Below are 24,659 nucleotides of genomic sequence, written 5' to 3'. Positions count from 1 at the left end.
AAGCCTACCTGCTGATGTCATCAGTGCAAAACCCGCCGCTGTCATCTCACCTGTACACAAGTTTAGCTTTTGCTCATACTAAAATTGTGATTCTATGACTTTTTTGTTGTTGTTTTGTCAAATTAAAACTCACATTGTGATTTTAGTTATTAGCCAAGCTGTTTAGTGGTTATGAGTAATCACACGTGTTCAGTTCACTTTATAAGCTATTACTTTTTAGTTGACTCTAAAGTTAACTAAAGAGTAATACTGTGAGTTTATATATTTATATTATGAGTTTTAGTTGATTATAAAGGTTTAACTTTCAGTTAGCTTTCATTATTAGCTTTCAGTTAGCTTTGTATTCGGTTAGCTTTCACTTAGCTGCCTTTATATTCAGTTCAGTTAACATCCACTTAGCCTTGCAGTTAGCTTTTTTTCTGCATATTAATTTCATGGCGACGCGGAGGTTAGCATGTTTGCCTCACGTTACAAAGGTTGTGGGTTTGGTTTGTTTTGTGTTTGAAGTTAGCATGTTCAGGTTGACTGCCTCCATTAAACAAATATGCTATATCTTTAACAGGTTCTGATGTATTATCTCTGTCCTACTAGATCTTATAAGATCTGATGGGGACTCATGTTTTCCAGATTTCGTCTTCAGTTTTCAAGCTGCCTTTGTAGGATGGAAGAACTATTTTTTACTTGAAGCTCCCACTGAGGAAGAACGTAGCTGCATCTCAAAGGATCTTTACCCTACAGCCAAATTAACTGCAAATATATAAATAATAGATTATAAAGGACCTGTCACGGTCACTGTGAGTTTTTAATTCATGCTCGACTGCTTAATGGAACCAAAGTTTGACTTGTTTGTGTCCAACGTCTTTCACTGCATTGTTCCTGCTTCGCCAGTTACCATGCTAACATCGCCATAAGGTGTCTTGTGAATCACTTCAGAGGTCTGCTTATAAAACCAGCCTTTTTAGATTTAGAAGTGTTTATTTCTCGCTAACATTTACAAAATATGTGAGGAAAAAAAATGCCAAATATGAGTATATTTGATTTATATCAAAATAAACTGTTCGGGAGCATTTTCCGCCATGTTGTTGTTGTTTTTTGAGGAAGCATCCACCTGACGTTATGGTGCCTTTTTACTCAGATTGGCAGTTGTTGCGTCGCTCAAGTGTTTGTATAAAAGAGACTTCTGGTTTATTTTTGGCCCCGCCTAACTGGCGGCAGAGCGACTGTTGTCTCTTGTTGCTGCAAAATGCCCACTCTGATTGAAATGAACCGCGAGTCATCGCTTTACTTTTGTCGCTTGTAGCTAATGTGGCCATAGGGTCACTGAGTCCAACCTTCACGTGAAACACCTGAGCAGCAATGCGAGAGTCTCCTTCCTGGATGGGCTGGACCACAGAGTCAGTGAGCTTGAGAATCCTCGACATATTCTGCGGCAGCGCGTGAAGAAGCTGCAGACTATTCGCCCGCTGTGGTGCGTTGTGCTCTACATGGGTTAACGATGATGGATGACCTGACATTTCCAAGTGATGCTTGTTTGGGTGCTTCACAGTGATGTGAAACTTCGTTGCTGCCCGGATGCCACGATGAGAAGTGCGTGACAGAGCGTTACATATATGTGGAATACAGCGGGCCGGCATCTTCATTGGCTATTAAAACAAACACCCTCCTCCTCTCTGACCTTTTTAAATATGGGAATCCATTACAGCTGTGCCAATCCATCACCACACAATACGCTGCACCAGAATACTATGTGAGTACAGATACTTTCTATCATGTTATCTTTCCTGAAATGAGCCCCGGCGCGTCTTTGTCGTCGTTTTGCTCTTCGCAGTCGCACATACACTCACACATCCTGGCTGATGTTTCACCTGTAAGAACATTTTTGAGTCTTCCTTGTGGACAAAGAAGGTGGTGTTTGCTGCTTATTAAAGTGTAAAAGGTGCTGCGATGCCTCAGACACGACTAGATGGAGATGAATATGTGTATTTGGATTACTATTCCCAGCTGACGGTGGCTCATTGGTGTTCTGGATCTTTTCTTTACTGCTGATGCAGTATGCACTCGAGCACAAGTGATATATTGCCTTTTACAAACATATTATATCTGTCTTATTTTTGCCAATATGAAAACTCTGGCTGTTGTACATGGTGTCAGTACATAGGTCCTCCAGCAGAGGGCATTGTTTGCAATCCTGTCAAGCATGGCTGGGACTTCCTCACCCCTTGGTCACATTAGCTGCAATACACAGAGGCAAAGTGACCAGCCGATTGATTTTCAAACAGAATGGGTGTTTTACAGCAACAACAGACAAGTGGTCGCTATGCCACCAGGTAGGTGGGGCCAAAGTAGTCAAGAAGTCTATTTTATGCAAATGCCGAATCATTGCAACATGTAGACTGCCTGTTCGAGTGAAGGCAGTGTGATGTACGGTGGTTACATTTACAGTAATTTATGATAAAGTTCATGTTTAAATAGAAAAGCATCAAGCCTAAGTTATATTTCTTTGTCATAAGGGTTTGATAACGAAATGTTAGGAGTCATTACTGCTTTTTATGTGTATATAATGGCAAGTATATCTCCATCATAAATTATTTTGCTCACAAATGTCAGTATTGTATCGGCCCACCAAAATATCAGTATCGGTTAGGCTCTATTATGCATTAATTTTGCTGTAAAACTAGAACATGTTCAGTAGACTGGAGGGGTTTTTTGTTTTTGAGTGATGGAATTACCGCTGAGTCTTGTACCTGTAGATGTTTCCACAAAATACCATTTGTGACTTGACTGAAATGGCTGACTGCAGGGAAATCAGTCAGTCAACTGGGAGCTACTACTTTTTGAAGTTAGAACACAAACAGTGCAGATAGAAAACTACCCCCCCCCCCCAAGGAATTCTAGTCACACTAAAAGCAGTGGGGTTGAGAGGTCGTGGAGGTGTGGCCTGTGCTTCTTGCAGGAGATCGAGATCAAAATTAGTTATTAGGCGCTCGGAGGCCAGTAAACCGCTAGGCTATGAGTTCCACTCTGATTTATTGCTTGGACTCGAGAGGATTTTTCAGCGTGAAGATGACCCCTGTTCCCTCCCCAGCTAAAGGTTGTTGTAAATCACAAACATACACACACATATGTATCTATTCACACACTCTGCGTGACCTTTAGTTTGTTGATTTTCACACATATGCTTTGTTGCACGTGTCATTTTTAAATTATCCCCTCTGATCTATAAATAAAATCACTTCATCCTATATCATTCTTCTGATTGCTTTTTCGCTGATTTTCACTTTTCTTACAGTCTGGAGATAAACTAATCAACCATCTCTTCACCAAAACTAACCACAGGCGGAAAACAAAATCCAAGCTTTTTTTTTTTTTTTTTTTACAGAGACAATTTGGTGGTTTCTTCTTTTTCACGGCCTGCTTGTTTAAGTTGATGTTAATTGCGAATGATTTATTTGTGCAGGGTTCATGATGTCTTAATGAGCCACCTCTGGGAGAAGCCTACTAGATTTTATTCACATTTTTAGAACCGTGTGTAGGTTGGAGGTATAAAATCTGATATTTCTTTATTAGGTGCATCTCTGCAGACGTAGATTTGATTGTTTTCCGTGCTGACAGAGTCAGTGGCCGACAAATCTGCAGATTCTCTCATATCGCTGCTTTTGCAGGCTCCTTGCATTGTTTCTTTGTAGGGAATCCTTGGTGGATGATCAGGCCACGCCCACCTTCAGCTCAGCAGCAGGTTGAAGAGGCGCTCGCTCAGCACAGACACACTCCTTGCATCTCTAACGCTAAGGAGATGAACCTGCTGATTGTGCATCTACTCCTCCAGGTCTACCTGGTTCCACAGTGTCTGATTTAAAACTGCAGCGACCAGCCTCTGCTAATCAAAAAGTTGCAGGCCAGAGATTCACCTGGGAGTTTAAGCCCTGCCGGGGAGGGACGATCTCTTATCCTGTTGGTCTGATGGTTTGCATGATTACTCAGACTGATGCATCATGATCTGCTAACAGAAAGCACATTCACTGACTGATTCGACGTTGAGTTTGAGGACAGGTGTTGTGTTCTTGCAGATTCCATTTAAATATGCATGTCAATGCTGATGGAGTTGTTCTGCAGGTGTCACATCTCTCTTACTAGGGGAGCTACAACCGCTACCTTTGCACCCCACCCCCAGGACTAAACCAAATCAACTTTTTTCCTTAGATGACCCCAAAACACAATCAGGATGTTCCCAAAAATAAAAACTGGCCTCAAGCCAGTTAGCCAAGATGGCGTCCAAGATGACACCAAAATGGGGTTTTTTCTCACTAAAACACCTTTAAACAACATATAAACAACTTGCTACTATGTATTTTAATGATAAGGGTCTATTGGTGGCCATTTTGACACCATTTTGAATCTTAAACCCATGAATGAATTTAGTTTGGGCACAAATGAGTTTGCTGTGACCTGCAATGGTCTTCCCATTGAATCTCTGTGATATTTAAGTTGTTTATATTTTGTGTAAAGGTGTTTTAGTGAAAAACCCCATTTTGGCGGCCATATTGGACGCCATCTTGGCTAACTGGCTTGAGGCCAGTTTTATTTTTGGGAACATCCTGATTGTGTTTTGGGGTCATCTAAGGAACCTAAAAAGTTGGTTTGGTTTAGTCCTGGGGGGGTGCAAAGGTAGTGGTCGTAGCTCCACCAGTATCTCTTACTATGGTTCAGCCAGTGAACAAGATACACAGCCGGTCGTACAGCATTTCACTTGTCAGCAAGGTGACTTCAGTTGTTCTGGCCTGATTGTCACCAAACCTGGTATGTTTGTTAAATATATTGCCCCAATAAATCTACCTCCACTACCAACTGCAACATATGGCATTATGTGACCTATTTGTGTAAAATTGTTTTTCATATTGTTTTAAATTAATGTATTTATTTATTTTGTCTCAGATTTCATTTCATTTTTTTGTTAAAATGCTGTGAAAATACAGCATCTTTCAGGCATCTTCGACTTTTCAACTGCAGGAACGGTAACGTTTGTGTTAATGGTGGGAGTCTCCTTTTATCATTTATTTACCGTCTCTCCGTGTCCAGTCTTTGGTATAATTTGGTAAATAAACAGTTTATTGAATATTAAACACCCTATGAAGTGGGTGACCCGACATTCAGATTTCACAATCACAATGAGTCTTGTGTTTGTTGCCCCTTAGCTCGTTACCTGCTGCTTTCCGAAAGTCATCTTCAGCAGAGTCCATTAGAGTTACGATGCGTTCACAGACAGCACCTTTTTCTCGTTTCTCCGGCTCGCCTGCAGTAGACGGACGGCGGTGTGCAGAGTTCACTCGGTGCATCATTACGCTGCCAGTCACAGCAGCACTTCTGTTTCTCCTGAGAGAGATGCTGCACAATTGACTCGATGAGGACACGACTGATGGCTTTGATTGTTGACAGCGAGCACTGCTCCAGAAATGGTACATCCTTAAAAAAGAAAGAAAAAAAAAAAACAATTGGCGGTGTAGTGATAGCGATCCACCAGGTCACAGGTAAAATACTGGATAGTGATTCTGATAAACCACAGCTTTGTGAAGTTCGGGCTGCAGTTAGTAACATCGACATCACGTCAGGGATCTCTTGGATGTCCCCAGGGTTCCAACAGTCGACTGTCATTGATCGACTTCTAAACCACAGCAGCAAGTCTACACGCTTTAAGCGATGTGTTAAAGATGCTCTGTCACGCAAACCTGGTGTTTGGGTGTTTTCACTCTTTCTACACAGTTCTACATTTCTTTCACTCTGTCTTCTTGCTGAATCTTTTAGTCCTACATGCATTTTCAGGTTATTTATGAGTGCAGTGCCTGGAAGCGATGTATCTTGGGAATTAAAAAAAAAAGATTGTTGTGGTTTTCCGTGAGACACAGAGAGGGCAAAATAAATCTCTTTCAATGGAAACAAAGTTCCATTTGCTGCATTTTCAACCTCGTGAATAATTAAGTGTAGATCTCCATTCTGTTCCCAGGAACCGACCCCAGAGCTGGAACCTGAGTTGAGTCACGTCCGCCTAATGCCGCCGTCAAACTTGTTTTCGTACACCGTAGCTTAAACGTTTGATTTTGGTGATATACGGCAAATGCTATCACCCAGCCACAAGCTGTCTTGATTATAGCTGAGATTTGAGTAAACTGTCTGAAATGCTGAACTGCCATAGGTATTAAAGGCACTGCGCTGTGGTGGTTTGAATCATATTTATCTAATAGATTACAATTTGTTCATGTAAATGGGGAATCTTCTTCACAGACTAAGGTTAATTATGGAGTTCCACAAGGTTCTGTGCTAGGACCAATTTTATTCACTTTATACATGTTTTCCTTAGGCAGTATTATTAGACGGTATTGCTTAAATTTTCATTGTTACGCAGATGATACCCAGCTTTATCTATCCATGAAGCCAGAGGACACACACCAATTAGCTAAACTGCAGGATTGTCTTACAGACATAAAGACATGGATGACCTCTAATTTCCTGCTTTTAAACTCAGATAAAACTGAAGTTATTGTACTTGGCCCCACAAATCTTAGAAACATGGTGTCTAACCAGATCCTTACTCTGGATGGCATTACCCTGACCTCTAGTAATACTGTGAGAAATCTTGGCGTCATTTTTGATCAGGATATGTCATTCAATGCGCATATTAAAGAAATATGTAGGACTGCTTTTTTGCATTTGCGCAATATCTCTAAAATTAGAAAGGTCTTGTCTCAGAGTGATGCTGAAAAACTAATTCATGCATTTATTTCCTCTAGGCTGGACTATTGTAATTCATTATTATCAGGTTGTCCTAAAAGTTCCCTGAAAAGCCTTCAGTTAATTCAAAATGCTGCAGCTAGAGTGCTGACAGGGACTAGAAGGAGAGAGCATATCTCACCCATATTGGCCTCTCTTCATTGGCTTCCTGTTAATTCTAGAATAAAATTTAAAATTCTTCTTCTTACTTATAAGGTTTTGAATAATCAGGTCCCATCTTAGGGACCTCATAGTACCATATCACCCCAATAGAGCGCTTTGCTCTCAGACTGCAGGCTTACTTGTAGTTCCTAGGGTTTGTAAGAGTAGAATGGGAGGCAGAGCCTTCAGCATTCAGGCTCCTCTCCTGTGGAACCAGCTCCCAATTCAGATCAGGGAGACAGACACCCTCTCTACTTTTAAGATTAGGCTTAAAACTTTCCTTTTTGCTAAAGCTTATAGTTAGGGCTGGATCAGGTGACCCTGAACCATCCCTTAGTTATGCTTCTATAGACTTAGTCTGCTGGGGGGTTCCCATGATGCCCACTGTTGCCAAGTCCTTGCTCACAGGGGGTCGTTTTGACCGTTGATGTTTTTCCGTAATTATTGTATGGCCTTGCCTTACAATATAAAGCGCCTTGGGGCAACTGTTTGTTGTGATGTGGCGCTATATAAATAAAATTGATTTGATTTGATTTGATTTGAAATGGCAGCAGCTATTAGCTACATGTGACATAAGCTAATTTCTATGAAATCATGTTGTACTGCAACATAAATGCTTCTAAGGACAGATAAAAAATGTGGGCATATTAGCTACATGCGCACAAGCTAGTTTCTATAAAATCTTGTTCTACTGTGCCATAAATGCTTCTAAGGATAGATCAATAATGTGTGCATATTAGCTACATGTGGTACAAGCTAAGTTCTATAAAATCTTGTTCTACCACACCATAAATGTTTCTAAGGACAGATCAGTGTGTACAATTACTTATAACTAAAGTTTAGCTAGCTACACTACATTCCTGTCACATAACGTTTTTTAGTGTCCAGTGTAGCTAAAATCCCAGTCCAGTCAACACAGGGGCTAACTGAGCCAGCTAGCTTAACAAATTAGCTGTTTTCCAATTGGAGTCCATTGTTTGTCAGCTTGTTCTGATAATATGTGTTCCGGTATTTTATTTAGTCTTGCATTTTTGACATTACATATGAAAATTAGCTTCATAACAGCCCCTAGAAGGTACGGAAAGAACTCTCCAATTGTTTCCAATTGCTAGCATGAGAATAGCCTGAAATCAAAAGGTTTTACAGTTTGTTTTTTGGGACATTAAAAAAAAATTTCAATGGTGTAGCCTTTCCAGTGGTGTGCTTTGTATCAAGTTTGTAATTTATGACCTAAGAAGATCACTTTTTAAATGTGTACAAGTTATATACAACTCTAGCTAATCCAAACTGTGTTTGACATTAGTTGCAGAATCATTTGGCAATGAATGCCAAAGATATGTCTATTAATCAGTCAGGCACTGCCAACTGTTGGCATTTTTTTTAGTCTATCCTAGAAATATTGTCCCAGTCACCGTTTATTGATGTTCTGACATCATGAGCTCAAGAGAAGTAGTAAATCTTATATATACTCTGAAGCTCGATGGTGTTGGTGCTTATCTTCAGATTCCTTCACATGGAGCTGGTAAGAGTCTACGGGTACCCCTGGATGAGACGCCAGCCCATCATAGGTTACGTCCCCAGCCACGGAGGGGACCCATTTACAACTGGATAAACTGGGACAATGCAGATGAAGTGTCTTGTCCAAGGACGCATTCAGGTAGTGTGACTGAACCCATGTCTTCATACTGGTTGCCTTAAATACTTGCTTAAGGTTGCCTTAAGTGCTTGCTCACAGGGGGTCGTTTTGACCGTTGGGGTTTTTCCGTAATTATTGTATGGCCTTGCCTTACAATATAAGGCGCCTTCGGGCAACTGTTTGTTGTCATTTGGCGCTATATAAATAAAATTGATTTGATTTGATTTGATTTGAAATACATCTACTCACCCCTGAGGTAACCGCTAAAGGTCTAACAGGAAGCTTTAAAGGAGAGCTGCAGAGGGAGTGGATTGCAGAAGTGGAGTATTGTTGGTGCAATATACAAAAGGGCCGAGTCCTAAGAGAAGGTGACTCGCTGAGCTGTGTTCCACTGGGAGAGAGATTTCTCATCTTCTCTTTTATGTCTGACCCGATGCACGAAAACGTAATGAGGCAAAGACTCGCTGCATTAGATACTGAGCGAGGAGCTTCATTACTGGATTATTCCCAAGGAAGTTGAAGAAAAAATGATATTTAACGAGCATAATCAGAGATTAAAGACCCATGTGCCAGCCAAGTCCCAAGTGGGATTGTAATAATTTGATCAAGACAATGCTTTTCTGCCCACCATGATATCCAGCAGAATCATCACACTCAGGATTCATTCATTTTCTGTATCCAGTTTTTCCCAATTAAGGATCACAGGGTAGCTGGAGTCTAGGGCAAGAAGCACAGTACACTCTGGGCAGTGTATCATAGGGCCAACACATATAGGCAGTCAAACATCGTTTATCATTGATCCATACTTATCAAACCTGGGACAAGATGATGAACTGGTCACCCAGCTCGCACATCCTCTAATCTCTTGTTACTACAGTAACAGCTCAACCTTATCTTCCATTGTAGCTAATCGTTAACTCAATAGGTACATTTGGCCTGATGGTGTAACCTCTGGCTTCTTGACTTTTTTCCAGAGGAAGTGCCATTAGTTGTTTTATTGGTGATACCTGTCAGAGACGTTGGCCCCAACTGTTGCTTTGAGGCCTGGTTTTATGTTCACGGTTTCTCGCGGAAGGGGAAAATACATTACAGTAATTTGAGTGCTTTTCCGTTTCCTCGCTCCTTGGACACAAATTGGTGCTCTTGTACAACCTGATTAAGTGGATCGAGTTCCATGTGCACGAAAATGTTCATTCAGTTAGAGATAATTGTAGCCGTGAAAAGTCAGTGTGATTGTGATATTTTAGGTGTTAGGGTTTAATGAAAGAAGCTCTCGTCAGCAGTGAGCTGATGCAGAAAGTGAAGACATTTTAAGTGTCTTTGTCTTAAATTGAACAGGAGATGGACAGGTGGATTGGGGCCGCATCAGCCGTTGCTTTGGACAGTTGGTGAAGAGTGAGCCGAAGCGGACGGCATAAATTTACTATGAGCCAGTTTACAATCCACTACTCATCTACAGTCATGAAGTTTGGATAGTGACTAAAAGAACGAGATCACGAACTTCGCTTTGCAGGGTGGTTGGATTCACCCTTTGAGATGGGGGGGGGGGTTAGGTTCTTTTATGTGGTGAGTGATAGCAAAAAGAATTGGAATGTATATATGCATGTGTACTCTACACATTTTTAAAAATCTAAATATAATTACCTCCTTTTTTTTCTTTCTTCTTTTGTGACATGACTTGGGTCACATCAACAGGGGGAGTTGTCAGAGTGTTCCATGGTGCATATTGCAAAATGGCCGATGCACATCCAAAATGTCCTTGTAACAATCGGATCTTAACCTAACTGCTTTTCCAAATGGCTGACGCACATCCAAAATGTCCTTGTAACTATCGGATCTTAACCTAACTGCTTTTGCAAATGGCCGACGCACATCCAAAATGTCCTTGTAACTATCGGATCTTAGCCTAACTGCTTTTCCAAATGGCCGACGCACATCCAAAATGTCCTTGTAACTATCGGATCTTAGCCTAAATGCTTTTCCAAATGGCCGACGCACATCCAAAATGTCCTTGTAACTATCGGATCTTAGCCTAACTGCTTTTCCAAATGGCCGACGCACATCCAAAATGTCCTTGTAACTATCGGATCTTAACATAACTGCTTTTCCAAATGGCCGACGCACATCCAAAATGTCCTTGTAACTATCTGATCTTAACCTAACTGCTTTTCCAAATGGCCGACGCACATCCAAAATGTCCTTGTAACTATCGGATCTTAACCTAAATGCTTTTCCAAATGGCCGACGCACATCCAAAATGTCCTTGTAACTATCGGATCTTAACCTAACTGCTTTTCCAAATGGCCGACGCACATCCAAAATGTCCTTGTAACTATCTGATCTTAACCTAACTGCTTTTCCAAATGGCCGACGCACATCCAAAATGTCCTTGTAGCTATCAGATCTTAACCTAAATGCTTTTCCAAATGGCCGACGCACATCCAAAATGTCCTTGTAGCTATCGGATCTTAACCTAAATGCTTTTCCAAATGGCCGACGCACATCCAAAATGTCCTTGTAACTATCGGATCTTAACCTAACTGCTTTTCCAAATGGCCGACGCACATCCAAAATGTCCTTGTAACTATCAGATCTTAACCTAACTGCTTTTCCAAATGGCCGACGCACATCCAAAATGTCCTTGTAACTATCAGCTCTTAACCTAAATGCTTTTCCAAATGGCCGACGCACATCCAAAATGTCCTTGTAACTATTGGATCTTAACCTAACTGCTTTTCCAAATGGCCGACGCACATCCAAAATGTCCTTGTAACTATCAGATCTTAACCTAAATGCTTTTCCAAAGGGCTGACGCACATCCAAAATGTCCTTGTAACTATCGGATCTTAACCTAACTGCTTTTCCAAATGGCCGACGCACATCCAAAATGTCCTTGTAACTATCGGATCTTAACCTAACTGCTTTTCCAAATGGCCAACACATATCCAAAATGTCCATGTATTTGGCACAACCATCTGATCTTTTTATAGTTGTGTAATTGATAAAAACCAAAGTATTTGCATCTGTTTGGGCGGCATGATGGAACACTCTGGTTTGTTGTGTGACACCCAGACATGCACTATGAAATTTTTACATACCGCTTTGAACGCAACCTGAAAATAACACCCGCTTATACCTGCCTACTTCACTTCACTTTGCAGCCAATCACATAGCCACTGATTCACGACAGGCTAAGGACCGCCCACATGGGGCCGGCCTAGACTCAAAAATGTTTCAATGTAGGCAGCTTTTCAATACAACATCTAAACTTTGAAGTCCGTTTCCTGTCCAATTCTTTTTGAGATCACACACCACATAAAAGAACCTAACAGGAGGAATTGTGATGTCCAATAGAACCATTGGTCCTTTGTGTAGAAAGGAGTCCTTAGAGGATGTTTGGGCATCTGATTGGACTGGGGGAGTCCAGTCAGATGCCCAAACTTCCTCTAACCTCCTTTTGGGTAGATCAAGGGCATATCTGGAAACACCTTGGAATTTTTGAGAAGGAACTGTAACTATGCCCATAAGGTCACCTTGGCAACCTTACTTGGCTGCTGCCACTTCAGTCTGGGCTGAGGCAAGTTGTGAAAAATGAATGGTTGGACTGAACAAGAAACACTGGAGAATGACTCTTGCATTGCTTGCATGATGTCATGTTTTTCAGTTACCATTTTTTTTTTTCCCAGAGTATAAGTCGCATCTGTCAATAAAAGGCCTCTTGAAGTGGAAAATACACATATGTTGCACCTGTTTTTCTGTATGTGGAACACAACATTTAACACTGCATTGCACAGTGGGCAGGAACATATTGTTGCACATGTGCACACTACAGCCTGTGCTGTTACTTAACATAAGAAAGATGAACAAATAAACATGCATTGGACAATGTATTGGATGTTATTTGAGGCAGTGTGGACAGAAGAAATTGTCAGATGTACAAAGATTACGGTAATTAATTATGTGAACATGCAAATGGCAGGTGCTGCTGCAGGTGGAAGCCATCAGAGTCTCAGGGTTTGAGACACATTGAACCTTTGTAGTGAGGTAACACTGAAAATGCATCTGATTCCAGTTTGATTCGTCTTAGCTAACAGATGTAATACCAATAGAAAGCATCATAAGTTGGAGTCTGTTAGTTCATCTGTCTGTCATCCATCACGTATCTGGGGTTTTGTCATGCTAGCAGCAGGTCATGTAAGGTAGCACAGACATCACTCTTCCCAGCTTTAGGGGTATTGGTTCTCGCACGACTGTAGTTCTGGTCATCCTCAACCATGAAGTTCTCAGCAAGTCATCTTTAAACTAAAGGAGAAACTTCACTCACATCTTTCAGATTGTGATACTTTGCAGAGGATTTGTTCTTCTTAAGGTCTAATAGGATTTGTTTCACTGTCGTAGCTACATGACATAGTGCTGTCAGGTCCCCTTGGGTTCACCTCGAAGAGTTATGATCTTCGATAGGCGGATGGGCAACAGACTCTGAATTACGACGTGTACTCAGGCTGCTGTTAATCTGTTTATAATGAGTGATGACTTTTTGTCTGTTACCGGTCACAGCTTCATGGTAGAGTGAAGCAGAAAAGGACTGTCACAAGAAAAACTATCAAATCTAGGCTCAAGTCACCTAAGTGCATTCTGGCAATCTGGAGTCTTATTTTTAAGAAAGTTCTTCTCTGTTCCACTCCACTGTGACGCTGTGACTGATGATGAAACTGAGGAAAAACTGCATAATGCATCGTTTCTCTAATGACAGACGTGTTTATCTCCTTCAGAGTTGTAATGGGTGTCTTGGTGGCTTCCCTCACCAGTCTTCTTGTTCGGTCGCAATGACCTCCTACATTTAGATTTACCACAGTAACATACTATTGTTAAATTTTAAGTGACTTGGAGATGTTCATGTATCCATCCCTTGACTTTCTAAAGAATACTGGCTGTAAAAGTGATGATATAGCAGTTAGCGCTTCATTATTGTGGATTTGATCATTTTTATTTTATTTAATTTACACTGTAAAGATTTGTTTTGACTGTGAGTTTAAAGGGCAGAATTTTAGAAATTTTTATATTTAGAAGAATTGATTTTTTAATTAATTAGATGTCATAACACACTGAAAAAACTGATATATAAGAAAGAAAAAAAAAGACTTGTTTAAAGAAAATTTGACTTAATTTTTGTCTAAATAGAAACATAATCTTGAAACTGCATAATGTCCCAGTACTGCAAAAACTGATATATATGAAAGTTTAAAAAAAAAAAGACTTGTTTAAAGAAAATTTGACTTAATTTTTGTCTAAATAGAAACATAATCTTGAAACTGCATAATGTCCCAGTACTGCAAAACTGATATATATGAAAGTTAAAAAAAAAAAAGACTTGTTTAAAGAAAATTTGACTTAATTTTTGTCTAAATAGAAACATAATGTTGTGTGGGCCGCTGAAGAGGAGGTACTGCTGGCCCACCACCACCAGAGGGCGCCCTGCCTGGAGTGCGGGCTCCAGGCACCAGAGGGCGCTGCCGCCTTATGGGAGCAGCCGGGGTGACAGCTGTCACCCATCACTGGACACAGCTGTTCCACTCAGCACAGAGGTATATCAGGAGGACGGCGTCTCCACCTCAGTGCCGAGATATCGCCTAAGACTGAGGTAACATTCTCTGCATTCATATTCTGAACAACCAGCTAAAACTTGTTAAACCTTTTCAGGACTGTTGACTACTGGTAGCTACATTGCTTGGATAGTACTCACCTTCCTGCTATACATTGACAAGAGGTGGAGGCGGCTTCTCCCCTCTCCGTTACTGGGTGCTGTCGCATCCACACCTGTGTGTTGTTGCTCTCTCCCGCCAGCAGTACCGGATCCGACGAGCGGAGGCAGTGGCCACCTGGGAATTCGGGACTTGGCGGTTCCAGTATTTCCAGGGTTCGGTGGCAGAGGAGATCTGGGTGGTTCCGGTTCGACTGAGACGGACGTCTCCTACCTTCGAGCCTGCCCACACGACACCAGCGGATTCGACCCAAAATTGTGATTGTTGTATTCATTGTGCTCGTTTCACAATAGTAAACCTTGTTATTCACCTTCCTCCATTGTCCGTTCATTGCGCCCCCTGTTGTGGGTCCGTGTTCCTACACTTTCACAACACATAATCTTGAAACTGCATAATGTCCCAGTAAGGCAAAAACTGATATATAAGAAAGTTTAAAAAAAAAGACTTGTTTAAAGAAAATTTAATTTTTTTGTCTAAATAGAAAAATAATCTTGTCGAGCACTTTTTACATAAGAAAAAATGTATCTGTCTTTTTCTTAATTTTTTTCCCGGCTAATATAAAACTGTATTTAACCAGTAACAAGGAAAGGCAACGGATTTCAAATCATCCAAGCAAAGGAACAAGATTGTTTTCCTTATTTTAAGACAGAAGCTAATCTTAAAATAAGAATTTTGTCTAGTTTTAAGACACATTTTGATTATTTGGTGCCTAGAGATTTTGCTACTTTTGAGAATTCTAACCAAGTAAATTTTTCTTACCCCATTGGCAGATTTTTTTGCTTAATACAAGATAATCTGGCTAGATTTTGGATCATTTATCTTATTTTGAGAGGGGCAGTTTTTGCAGCGCAATGTCTATATTGATAAGTTCAATAACACTATGTAACAAATTTTTATTTTTATTTTGTTCCTGGGTACACAGTGTGTTTTTCTAACCTGTTATACCTTAAATAAATAGAAAATAGCTGTTATTCCACAGAAACTTTGCTTCTGTGATCAGGACAATGATATTTTGAAATTTGTCTGTTTTCAAGAATATTCTCGATTCGCCTTCACTACTACTGAGTAGTCTTCTAGAATATTCTTTAACTGCTAGAACTGTCCAGAATTTTCTAGAAGTTTCCAGAATTATCTAGAAATTTCAAGAAACTTTTAGAACTTTCTAGCACGTTAAAAAAATACAATCAAAGTTTGTGCTGAATGTAGTCATTTTTCCATAGACTTTAGACATAAGCAGTTGAAATATAACACTTAGAAGCCAGGAACAAAAATTGTGTTACATAGTGTAATAAATCATGCATTACTGATCGTTGTGGACCTTGTTACATTGAAGGTTTATTGTTGTTATTTACCTCAGTGGTTCCCAAATGGTTTTTCCTTGGAGACCATTCTAGGAGACGCTGAGCACCCGCCCTCCACCCCGACCCATGCACACACCCATGCATGCACACACAAACAGATTAACATATTAAAATAAATTGTTGTTTTTTTCCCCCCCCATTTTCACTTTGGGTCATCTAATGAAACATATTTTGATTTGAGTGAGAGCAGACAAACCCTCATGCTCCCCACTTAGATTTTTGGTGCCCTCCCAACAGGAGCTTGGACCATAGGTTGGGAACCAGGGATATCCCTGAAAACGATTATGCTAAACTGCACATCATTACAGCCTCACACACTGTTTCAGGTTCTAAATATGAATGTAAAATATCCGTAACCCTTCCACTCGTTGGTGTCCACATCTTCCCATGATGCTTGATGTTTCTCCACTACAAGGACACAGCTGTTCTTCCTACACGTTTAATTTCGAAGCAGTTTGAGGCGTGTGTGAGTGACGGGCTGCCTGTCTTCTTCTGAACGCTGTTATCACAGACCCGCCGTAATCCGTAAGCAGGTTTGCCGGGAGAACGTTTCCTCTGGGACGCCAAGAAGTAGTAAATAGCTGGAAGACAATTTTTCTAAATGTGTGTATCTTGAGCTCAGGCACATTTAAATATTTCTTATCTAAATGCAGAAAAATGAACAATGAGAGATGGTAGGCAAAGCCGCTGGCGTGACAGAGAGTGTGCCATGGCGCTTCTTGAGTAACGCAATTCAAAATTGTGAAAACTTCTGTGCAGTTTCAGGCCAACAGTTTGCTACACAAACGTGACATCACAACAACGCCCAAACGACAAACTCCACCAGGGCGTGAAACCTCGAACCCATCGCAAAACAAAGTACCAACATCAAAGTTCATAACGCGCAACAGCAGACGCACATATCGATTTCCGTTAAACGTGACCCCAGGATCACCTTAAGAGGGTTTGTTTCTGCAAAGGTCGATGTGATTGGGTACAGATGTCGAAATCCACCAGGATTGGTGCACAAATGGAGGCGGGGTTGTGTAATTGTAATTGCCCAGGTGAGATCATATTTAGCAAAGGTCAGTCATTGTTGGGGTCAAGGTCATGTCTGCTTGTCTGTCTGTTGCTGAGTTCTCTTTGAAACTTGACCTTCAAGAATTCAATTGGGCAAAGGTCAAAATCAAGCAATTTGGTATTTCAACCCAATTTATGCAAAATGTGTTGCCCATTTGGGTGGATTCCAGAATACGGTCAAGGTCAAGGTTAGATAGGTTTACGAGGTCTGTTAGAAAAGTATCCGACCTTTTTATTTTTTTCAAAAACCATATGGATTTGAATCAAGTGTGATTGCATCAGACAAGCTTGAACCTCCGTGCGCATGCGTGAGTTTTTTCACGCCTGTTGGTTGCGTCATTCGCCTGTGAGCAGGCTTTGTGTGAGCACTGGTCCACCCCTCTCGTCATTTTTTATTGTGAATAAATGTCTGAACGATTTGGAGCTTTGCTGCATCAATTTTTTTTCCAGAAACTGTGAGAGACCTCCAGGTGGACACCGTTCGGAAAATTAATATGGCTTTCAGGGACGATTTTATGAGGATTACACAGATTAAAGAGTGATCCAGATGGTTTAAAGACCGCCCACAACTGCTGAGAGCGCACCGTGCTCCGAGGCTTCATCACGGCGTTGCTTTGCGTCATGCGGCTCCACCGCAACGCGCGGAACTCCTCCGCACGTCTGTCTCAATGTGCCGAAAAAGTGCTGATGTCCACGTCTTTTCACAATTCCTGTGCTAGTCAGACGACATACCGGATCAAGACAGCGTCCAGTTTAGAAATGAATGGCACATTCCACTGTTACAGGAGTTTTTGTCATGGAAAGAGGAGCGGAATTCCGCGCATCGTGGTGGAGCTGCATGGCACAAAGCAACGCCGTGATCAAGGGCGTAGGTTTGGTCTCAGCTTTGGTAGGGACAATAACACCCCCACCCCCCCGGCCCCCCTGCCCACCACCACCCCTTAACCCACTAATACCATTAGACGCACAAGTACAGCATAATACATAACATATGACGACATAATGCTGAATAATTTAACACTTTATTTACAATATTAAGTGTGTAGGCAAACAAACAAATAGCTTAAATAACAAAATTGCACCCAAAATCACGAATCTATTCTATAGGCCTACACCTGAAAGAACAAGACAACAAAAAAAATATACTTGTGGAGCTAAAAAAAAAAAAAGTTTTTGCAACCAAGATGTATAATCTATTCTCTTCATCAATAATGCAGTTGTAGGTATCTGGCAACCTAATTTGGCAAAAAAAAAAAGGGATTTCCAATAAGATATAATGGTGTATTACGGTAAACGTAAGCCTGTGATGTCATAACACAGAGGAAAAACACGGACGTTTCACACTAGTGCGCCGCTGATTCTCATTACCGTAAGTTCTCATGTAAGCCCTCACTCTGAAAAATTTCAACACTGACAGCAAGTCAAGAACCCGTGCTCTCCAACAGTATGCTATATGTTGCATATATTATGGTAAAGTGCGTTCGGTGATTTTTGAAACGAGGGAAAAGTATGAAAAAGAGCGCAAAACTGACAGAAAAGTACATAGACAGACAGCAAACATAAATGTAGTAATTTCTGAGGAAAAGGCAGGATGTTAGTGTCATTTGTGAAGATGTGTTTGTGTGGGTGTGCAGTTTATTTTAAGTGTGGCGCACAGCATTGTTCGCAAGCCCCGCCCTTCTTGTTTTTCTGCACCGGAGCAGTGTTGCCAGATATGAAATATGAAACTATCGTACCAAAACCTCAAAATTATCGTATTTTGGGAGAAATTATCGTACACAAACAAAACGCATACAACGTAGCTATTTTTGCGTTTTGTTTTTTTTTTAATTTACAAAGAATTTTGTCACATTTTTAAACAGTAATTATAGTAATTGGGAAACTATGGCACAGAAAGAACACAAATGCACAAGCAAATGCACTACCAGACTAGAAAGATTTTTTTTCTGTGAAGGGACACAAACGTGTCAATTACCAGACTAGAAAGAGTCAAATTCAACCTTGAGGTCGCTGTCGTCATCCGATGCCACTTGTGCAGATTTTGTTGAACACAGAAAAAATGTTGACACCTCCATAAGGAACTTGAACCTTTTTTTTTTATTTTTCTTGTATATCTCTTTGCTCTTGTGTTTTGTTCGTTTGTTATTGCATTTGTTGAAATAAAGTTTCGAAAAAAAAAAAAGATGTTGGCTGGGGAATCTTCCTGTCACGGCAGAGATAGGATGGGAACTTGTATAGAGAGGGGGCGGGCTTTCAAATGACTTTGTCCCGGTCGCCCAAAGCCAGCAGCAGCCCTGTGTGTGGTGTGTCTTTGATGCCGCCTGAGTGCAACGCCTGCAAAATGATTCTTGGGTGTCAGAGAGAGATGCGTGTTTGGGCAACCAACTGAAATTATCGTACATATTGGATTTTTTCCCATTATTGATCGTACAGAGAGCAAAACTATCGTACAAATACGATAATTATCGTACATCTGGCAACACTGCACCGGAGCCAACCATCCTCTGTGCTCCGGGACCTCCCACTTTACAAATGAAGCACTGCCTGCCACGAGATGCGCTTTGTTTACATCCATGTGAGAAGAACGTGAGCCAATGAAATTGCAACATGGTAACCCTGTCACTCTGGCACATCGAAAACACAAAACGTGACGACTAAAATTATAGTATCAAGTTCGCAAAAAAATAGTGAATGATTTTGATATATAAAAAAAATGCTAAATATTGGTAGGGACTATTTTGCCATCCCAAAATATTGGTTGTGACTTGTCCCTATGGTCCATATGCAAACCTACGCCCCTGGCCGTGATGAAGCCTCACAGGACATGTTGGGGCATGTCCAGCTCATGCTCAATTTCTCGGATAATCACACGACTGAAAACCCACCGACAGCCGTCTGAAATCCACCTGAAAGCCGTCCTGTGAGACCAACACGGAGGTGGTTTTGTGCCGTGTAATAAACGGCTCCGTGGCACATCCCTCTGCTTTTCTTTCCATGAAAAAAACTCCTGTAACAGTGGAATGTGCCGAAAAAGTGGTGATGTCCACGACTTCTGCCTTTTTGTGAAAGTCAGACGACATCCCAGATCAACAAAGCCTTCACGTTGGAAATGATCTGGTTGTTTCAGCGGGGTGTGAGCCTGTCGATCGGCGCTCGGAGCGCACCGCGCTCTCAGACGCTGTGGGCGGTCTTTAAACCGTCTGGATCACTCCTTAATCTGTGTAATCCCCATAAAATCGTCCCTGAAAGCCATATTAATTTTCCGAACGGTGTCCACCTGGAGGTCTCTCACAGTTTCTGGAAAAAAATTGATGCAGCAAAGCTCCAAATCATTCAGACATTTATTAGCAATAAAAATCCGACGAGAGGGGTGGACCAGTGCTCACACAAAGCCTGCTCACAGGCGAATGACGCAACCGACAGGTGTGAAAAAACTCACGCATGCGCACAAAGGTTCAAGCTTGTCTGATGCAATCACATGTGATTCAAATCCATATGGTTTTTGAAAAAAATAAAAAGGTCGGATACTTTTCTAACAGACCTCGTACACCCTTGCTTCCGTCATGCCCACAGCTACTGTTACCTCGTAGACGCCACCAGGTGCTGCTGCAGAGTTTTGCGTGATGCTAACCTCGCCCTGCTTTTCTGATTGGTTGTTGCTCAGGAGTTCGCGGTGCTGACAAAGGAGCTGAACGCCTGCAGGGAGCAGCTGCTGGAAAAGGAGGAGGAGATCTCTGAGCTGAAAGCCGAGAGGAATAACACCAGGGTGAGGGGAGCTTCCACGTACACCTCAAAACACAAAACTGGCAACGTGTCTGAAATTAGAACGGTCCTGAGAGGCGTTACCCTCTGGTGTGTGAAGACCTTCAAATGTTCAAAAGAAAATCTGGATTATTTATTAATTTGGAAAGAAAAGAAGATGGTGCACATCCCAATCCTTGAGGAATTTGGTATGTCTATTATTTAGTGTTCAAAAATGCAGTATAGTATTAGAATAACAGTAATAAGCACAAGAGGAATATTTGCCTCTTTTTTTGAAACAAAAAGAGTATCACTCAGGAACCAGTATCAAAATTATGGTGTTAGTATCAGTGCCAGTATCTGTACTTTTTTATTTAGTCATGGTCATGTGATGTCAGCTCCTTGACAGCCAATTACTTGGAGTTTCTATGAATTTTTTCGTATGTTTACTACATGTGCTTTGTGAGGATAACCTTCACTTTGCCCACGTTTAAGCTGGCTATTAAATCCCAATACTTTATGTGTCACTGATGAAAATGTGCTGATACTTTCCAGAATCTAAAAATTCATAATTATTTAATACCTAATTTTGAAACCCAATTTGTAGATTTGCCAACTAAAGCAATATTTAAAAAAAAAACACACATCCTAGATACTTGAAAAAACTACATCCAGGTGTCGTCTTGGGCTCTTGTTTATTTATATTCAAAGATGTTGGAGTTGTGGTAAATGTGGTTTTAAGTTATGTTTATGTTAAATGGAAAAACATATAAGTTAAAAGACAGAAAATGTTTTTTGTTGTTGTTTTGTTTTTTATACTATTAATCTGCTCTGAATATACCACCAGGCCAGGAAGGGCATCCAATGGAAATTGTGTGCCACATCATCATGTGGATCCATATTAAATCTGCTGTGGTGTCTATGAGCAAAAAGCAGAAAGAACTTATTATTGGTGTCAAAAACAGTATCACTCAGGAACCAGTATCAAAATCATGTCAGTATCAGTACCAGTATCGGTAATTTACAAACTTCAAACTGCATATTGAGATCATTTTAAATGCTCCGACCGCTGCATTTTTAAGGAAATCACTGCATCTTGTTTGCTTTCTACAATTTGCAGGAATATTTTTCTACTTGCCCACATTTATGGCTATTAAAAAAATTTCAAATGAGCACCTCCTGCTATTGACAGATAAGACTCTGTTTTCCATCCCAACCCTGATTAAGTGTGGATTTTACACTCTTGTATTGTCTCTTTCTCTCTAGTTGAATTCAAGATTTTAGCACCACGGCGAGCAAGAAAACAGGAAAAGATGAAGATGAGGAGAAAAAAATATGGACAGGCAAAAGTCATTTTCACTTTATCATCACCTCAAACCCTCCGATGAGCAATTACAAGCAAACTTTAATTAAGCCCGGCTTTGTCGCAGCTCTGGTTTTACAGTTTTATAATTAAATCTTCTCAGGCATGTGTAGGCAGTCAGCAGACTGAGGAGCTGACAACAAATGTGATGACACATGACTTTGTTTGTTGTTTTTGGTGAAGCATCTCAGCCAAATGATTGGCTTATTTAACGCTGATTTATTCCAGTCTGAGGAGTGAAGCAGAGACGCGGTAACAAGGAGCAACAGATGAAGGATGGAAATATTTACTGCTGGTTGTTATTCCAAAAACAGGTATTAAGGTGTCGGATGAGCAGTTATTTAAACAGACGTATGTGCGTCCACGAAAGCTGAAAAATCCACTTCACACCATCACAGTCCCGGTGTCATCGAGCGTAGCCAGACATTCCTATGTTGAAGAAACCAAAAAAATTAATAAATGAATTAAATTTCTTTGGTTGTTCTTGATAAGACTGATTCTCCGACACCAGCATGGCTGTATTTTGGCTGAAAACATTTTGAGTGGAAACAGTTGGAAAAAAAAAAAGGCAAAATCACACCAAGCACATTGACGTAAGTGTTATAAATCATTTAACTTGTGCTTCAAACAAAAATACCAAATATTCTCTCGTTTCATCATCTTGACTGTGATAATTTGTTGTTTTTCTTCATAATATTCCTCAAAAGTCCCTCGACCCCATCTCACTCTGAAAAGCAGGTGCATGTTATCTGGGTATCGAGAGCCTCAAACCGTGTCAACAAATCAAACGTGGAGCTTAAAGCAGATCATCTTCTTCTCTGCGCTCACAGTTGAACCTGTGCTTGAAATAATCCTTGCCCCCCCCCGCCCACTCAGCTGTCATCCCGTACTCTCCTCACGTCTTGTTTACTCCCTGTTGACGCACTACAGTTACCTTCACCTCTTTGTCCTTGTGGTTTTCACGGTTGTTACAGTAAAACTCCTCAAAATTAACTGTCAGTTTAATAATCAGGCAAAAGCCAGTCATGATGATGATTATGATGAAGATGATGGTGGTGGTGATTGTGGTGGTGGTGGTGATGATGATGATGGTGGTGATGATGGTGGTGATGATGATGGTGATGATAATGGTAGTGGTGATGGTGGTGGTGGTGATGGTGGTGATCATGATGATGATGATCGTGGTGGTGATGATCATGGTGGTGGTGATGATCGTGGTGGTGATGATGATGATGGTGGGTGTGATGATGATGATGACGATGGTGGGTGTGATGATGATGATGATGGTGGTAGTGATGGTGGAAGTGATGGTGGGTGTGATGATGATGATGATAGTGATGGTGGGTGTGATGATGATGATGATGATAGTGATGGTGGGTGTGATGATGATGATGATGGTGGGTGTGATGATGATGATGGTGGTGGAAGTGATGGTGGGTGTGATGATGATGATAGTGATGGTGGGTGTGATGATGATGATGATAATGATGGTGGGTGTGATGATGATGATGATAGTGATGGTGGGTGTGATGATGATGATAGTGATGGTGGGTGTGATGATGATGATGATGATGATAGTGATGGTGGGTGTGATGATGATGATGATGATAGTGATGGTGGGTGTGATGATGATGATGATGATGGTGGGTGTGATGATGATGATGATGATGATAGTGATGGTGGGTGTGATGATGATGATGATGATAGTGATGGTGGGTGTGATGGTGGTTGTGATGATGATGATGATGATGGTAGTGATGGTGGGTGTGATGATAATGGTGGTGATGATTGTGGTGGTGGTGATGATTGTGGTGGTGATGATCATGGTGGTGGTGATGATGATGACGATGATGGTGGTGATGATGATGATGGTGGTGGTGATGATGATGGTGGTGGTAGTGATGGTGGGTGTGATGATGATCGTGATGATGATAATGGTGGGTGTGATGATGATCATGATGATGGTGGTGATGTTGATGATGATGATGTTGATGATGATAGTGATGATGATGATAGTGATGGTGGGTGTGATGTTGATGATGATAGTGATGATGATAGTGATGGTGGGTGTGATGATGATGATGGTGGGTGTGATGATGATGATGATGATGATAGTGATGATGATGGTAGTGATGGTGGGTGTGATGATGATGATGGTAGTGATGGTGGGTGTGATGATGATGATGATGATGATAGTGATGGTGGGTGTGATGATGATGATGATGATGATGGTAGTGATGGTGGGTGTGATGATGATGATGATGATAATGATGGTGGGTGTGATGATGATGAAGGTGGTGGTAGTGATGGTGGGTGTGATGATGATGATGGCGGTGGTGGTGATGACGATGATGGTGGAAGTGATGGTGGGTGTGATGATGATGATGATGGTAGTGATGGTGGGTATGATGATGATGATTGTGGTAGTGATGGTGTGATGATGATGATGATTGTGGTAGTGATGGTGTGATGATGATGATGATGGTAGTGATGGTGGGTGTGATGATCATGGTGGTGGTGATGATGATGATGGTGATAGTGATGGTGGGTGTGATGATCATGGTGGTGGTGATGATGATGATGGTGGAAGTGATGGTGGGTGTGATGATCATGGTGGTGGTGATGATGATGATGGTGATAGTGATGGTGGGTGTGATGATGATGATGATGGTAGTGATGGTGGGTATGATGATGATGATTGTGGTAGTGATGGTGTGATGATGATGATGATTGTGGTAGTGATGGTGTGATGATGATGATGATGGTAGTGATGGTGGGTATGATGATGATGATGATAGTGATGGTGGGTGTGA

The 24,659-nt window shown here is 41.2% G+C and overlaps 1 protein-coding gene across 10 annotated transcripts in view; it reads left to right on the top strand.

The window, feature by feature from the left end:
• ppfia2 (PTPRF interacting protein alpha 2) overlaps positions 1-24,659 on the top strand; it is a 231,197-nt gene that overhangs the window by 128,204 nt on the left and 78,334 nt on the right. For all 10 annotated transcript variants that reach the window (XM_034163802.1, XM_034163796.1, XM_034163798.1 and 7 more), the window contains one exon: positions 20,407-20,508. In XM_034163802.1, the coding sequence (XP_034019693.1) occupies positions 20,407-20,508 (102 nt within the window). The remainder of the gene's footprint in view (positions 1-20,406; positions 20,509-24,659) is intronic.

Source organism: Thalassophryne amazonica, chromosome 22, assembly GCF_902500255.1.
Source record: "Thalassophryne amazonica chromosome 22, fThaAma1.1, whole genome shotgun sequence".
Lineage (NCBI taxonomy): Eukaryota > Metazoa > Chordata > Actinopteri > Batrachoidiformes > Batrachoididae > Thalassophryne > Thalassophryne amazonica.
The sequence above is the reverse complement of the archived record's forward strand: the minus strand, read 5'-3'. Positions and strand labels throughout refer to the sequence as shown.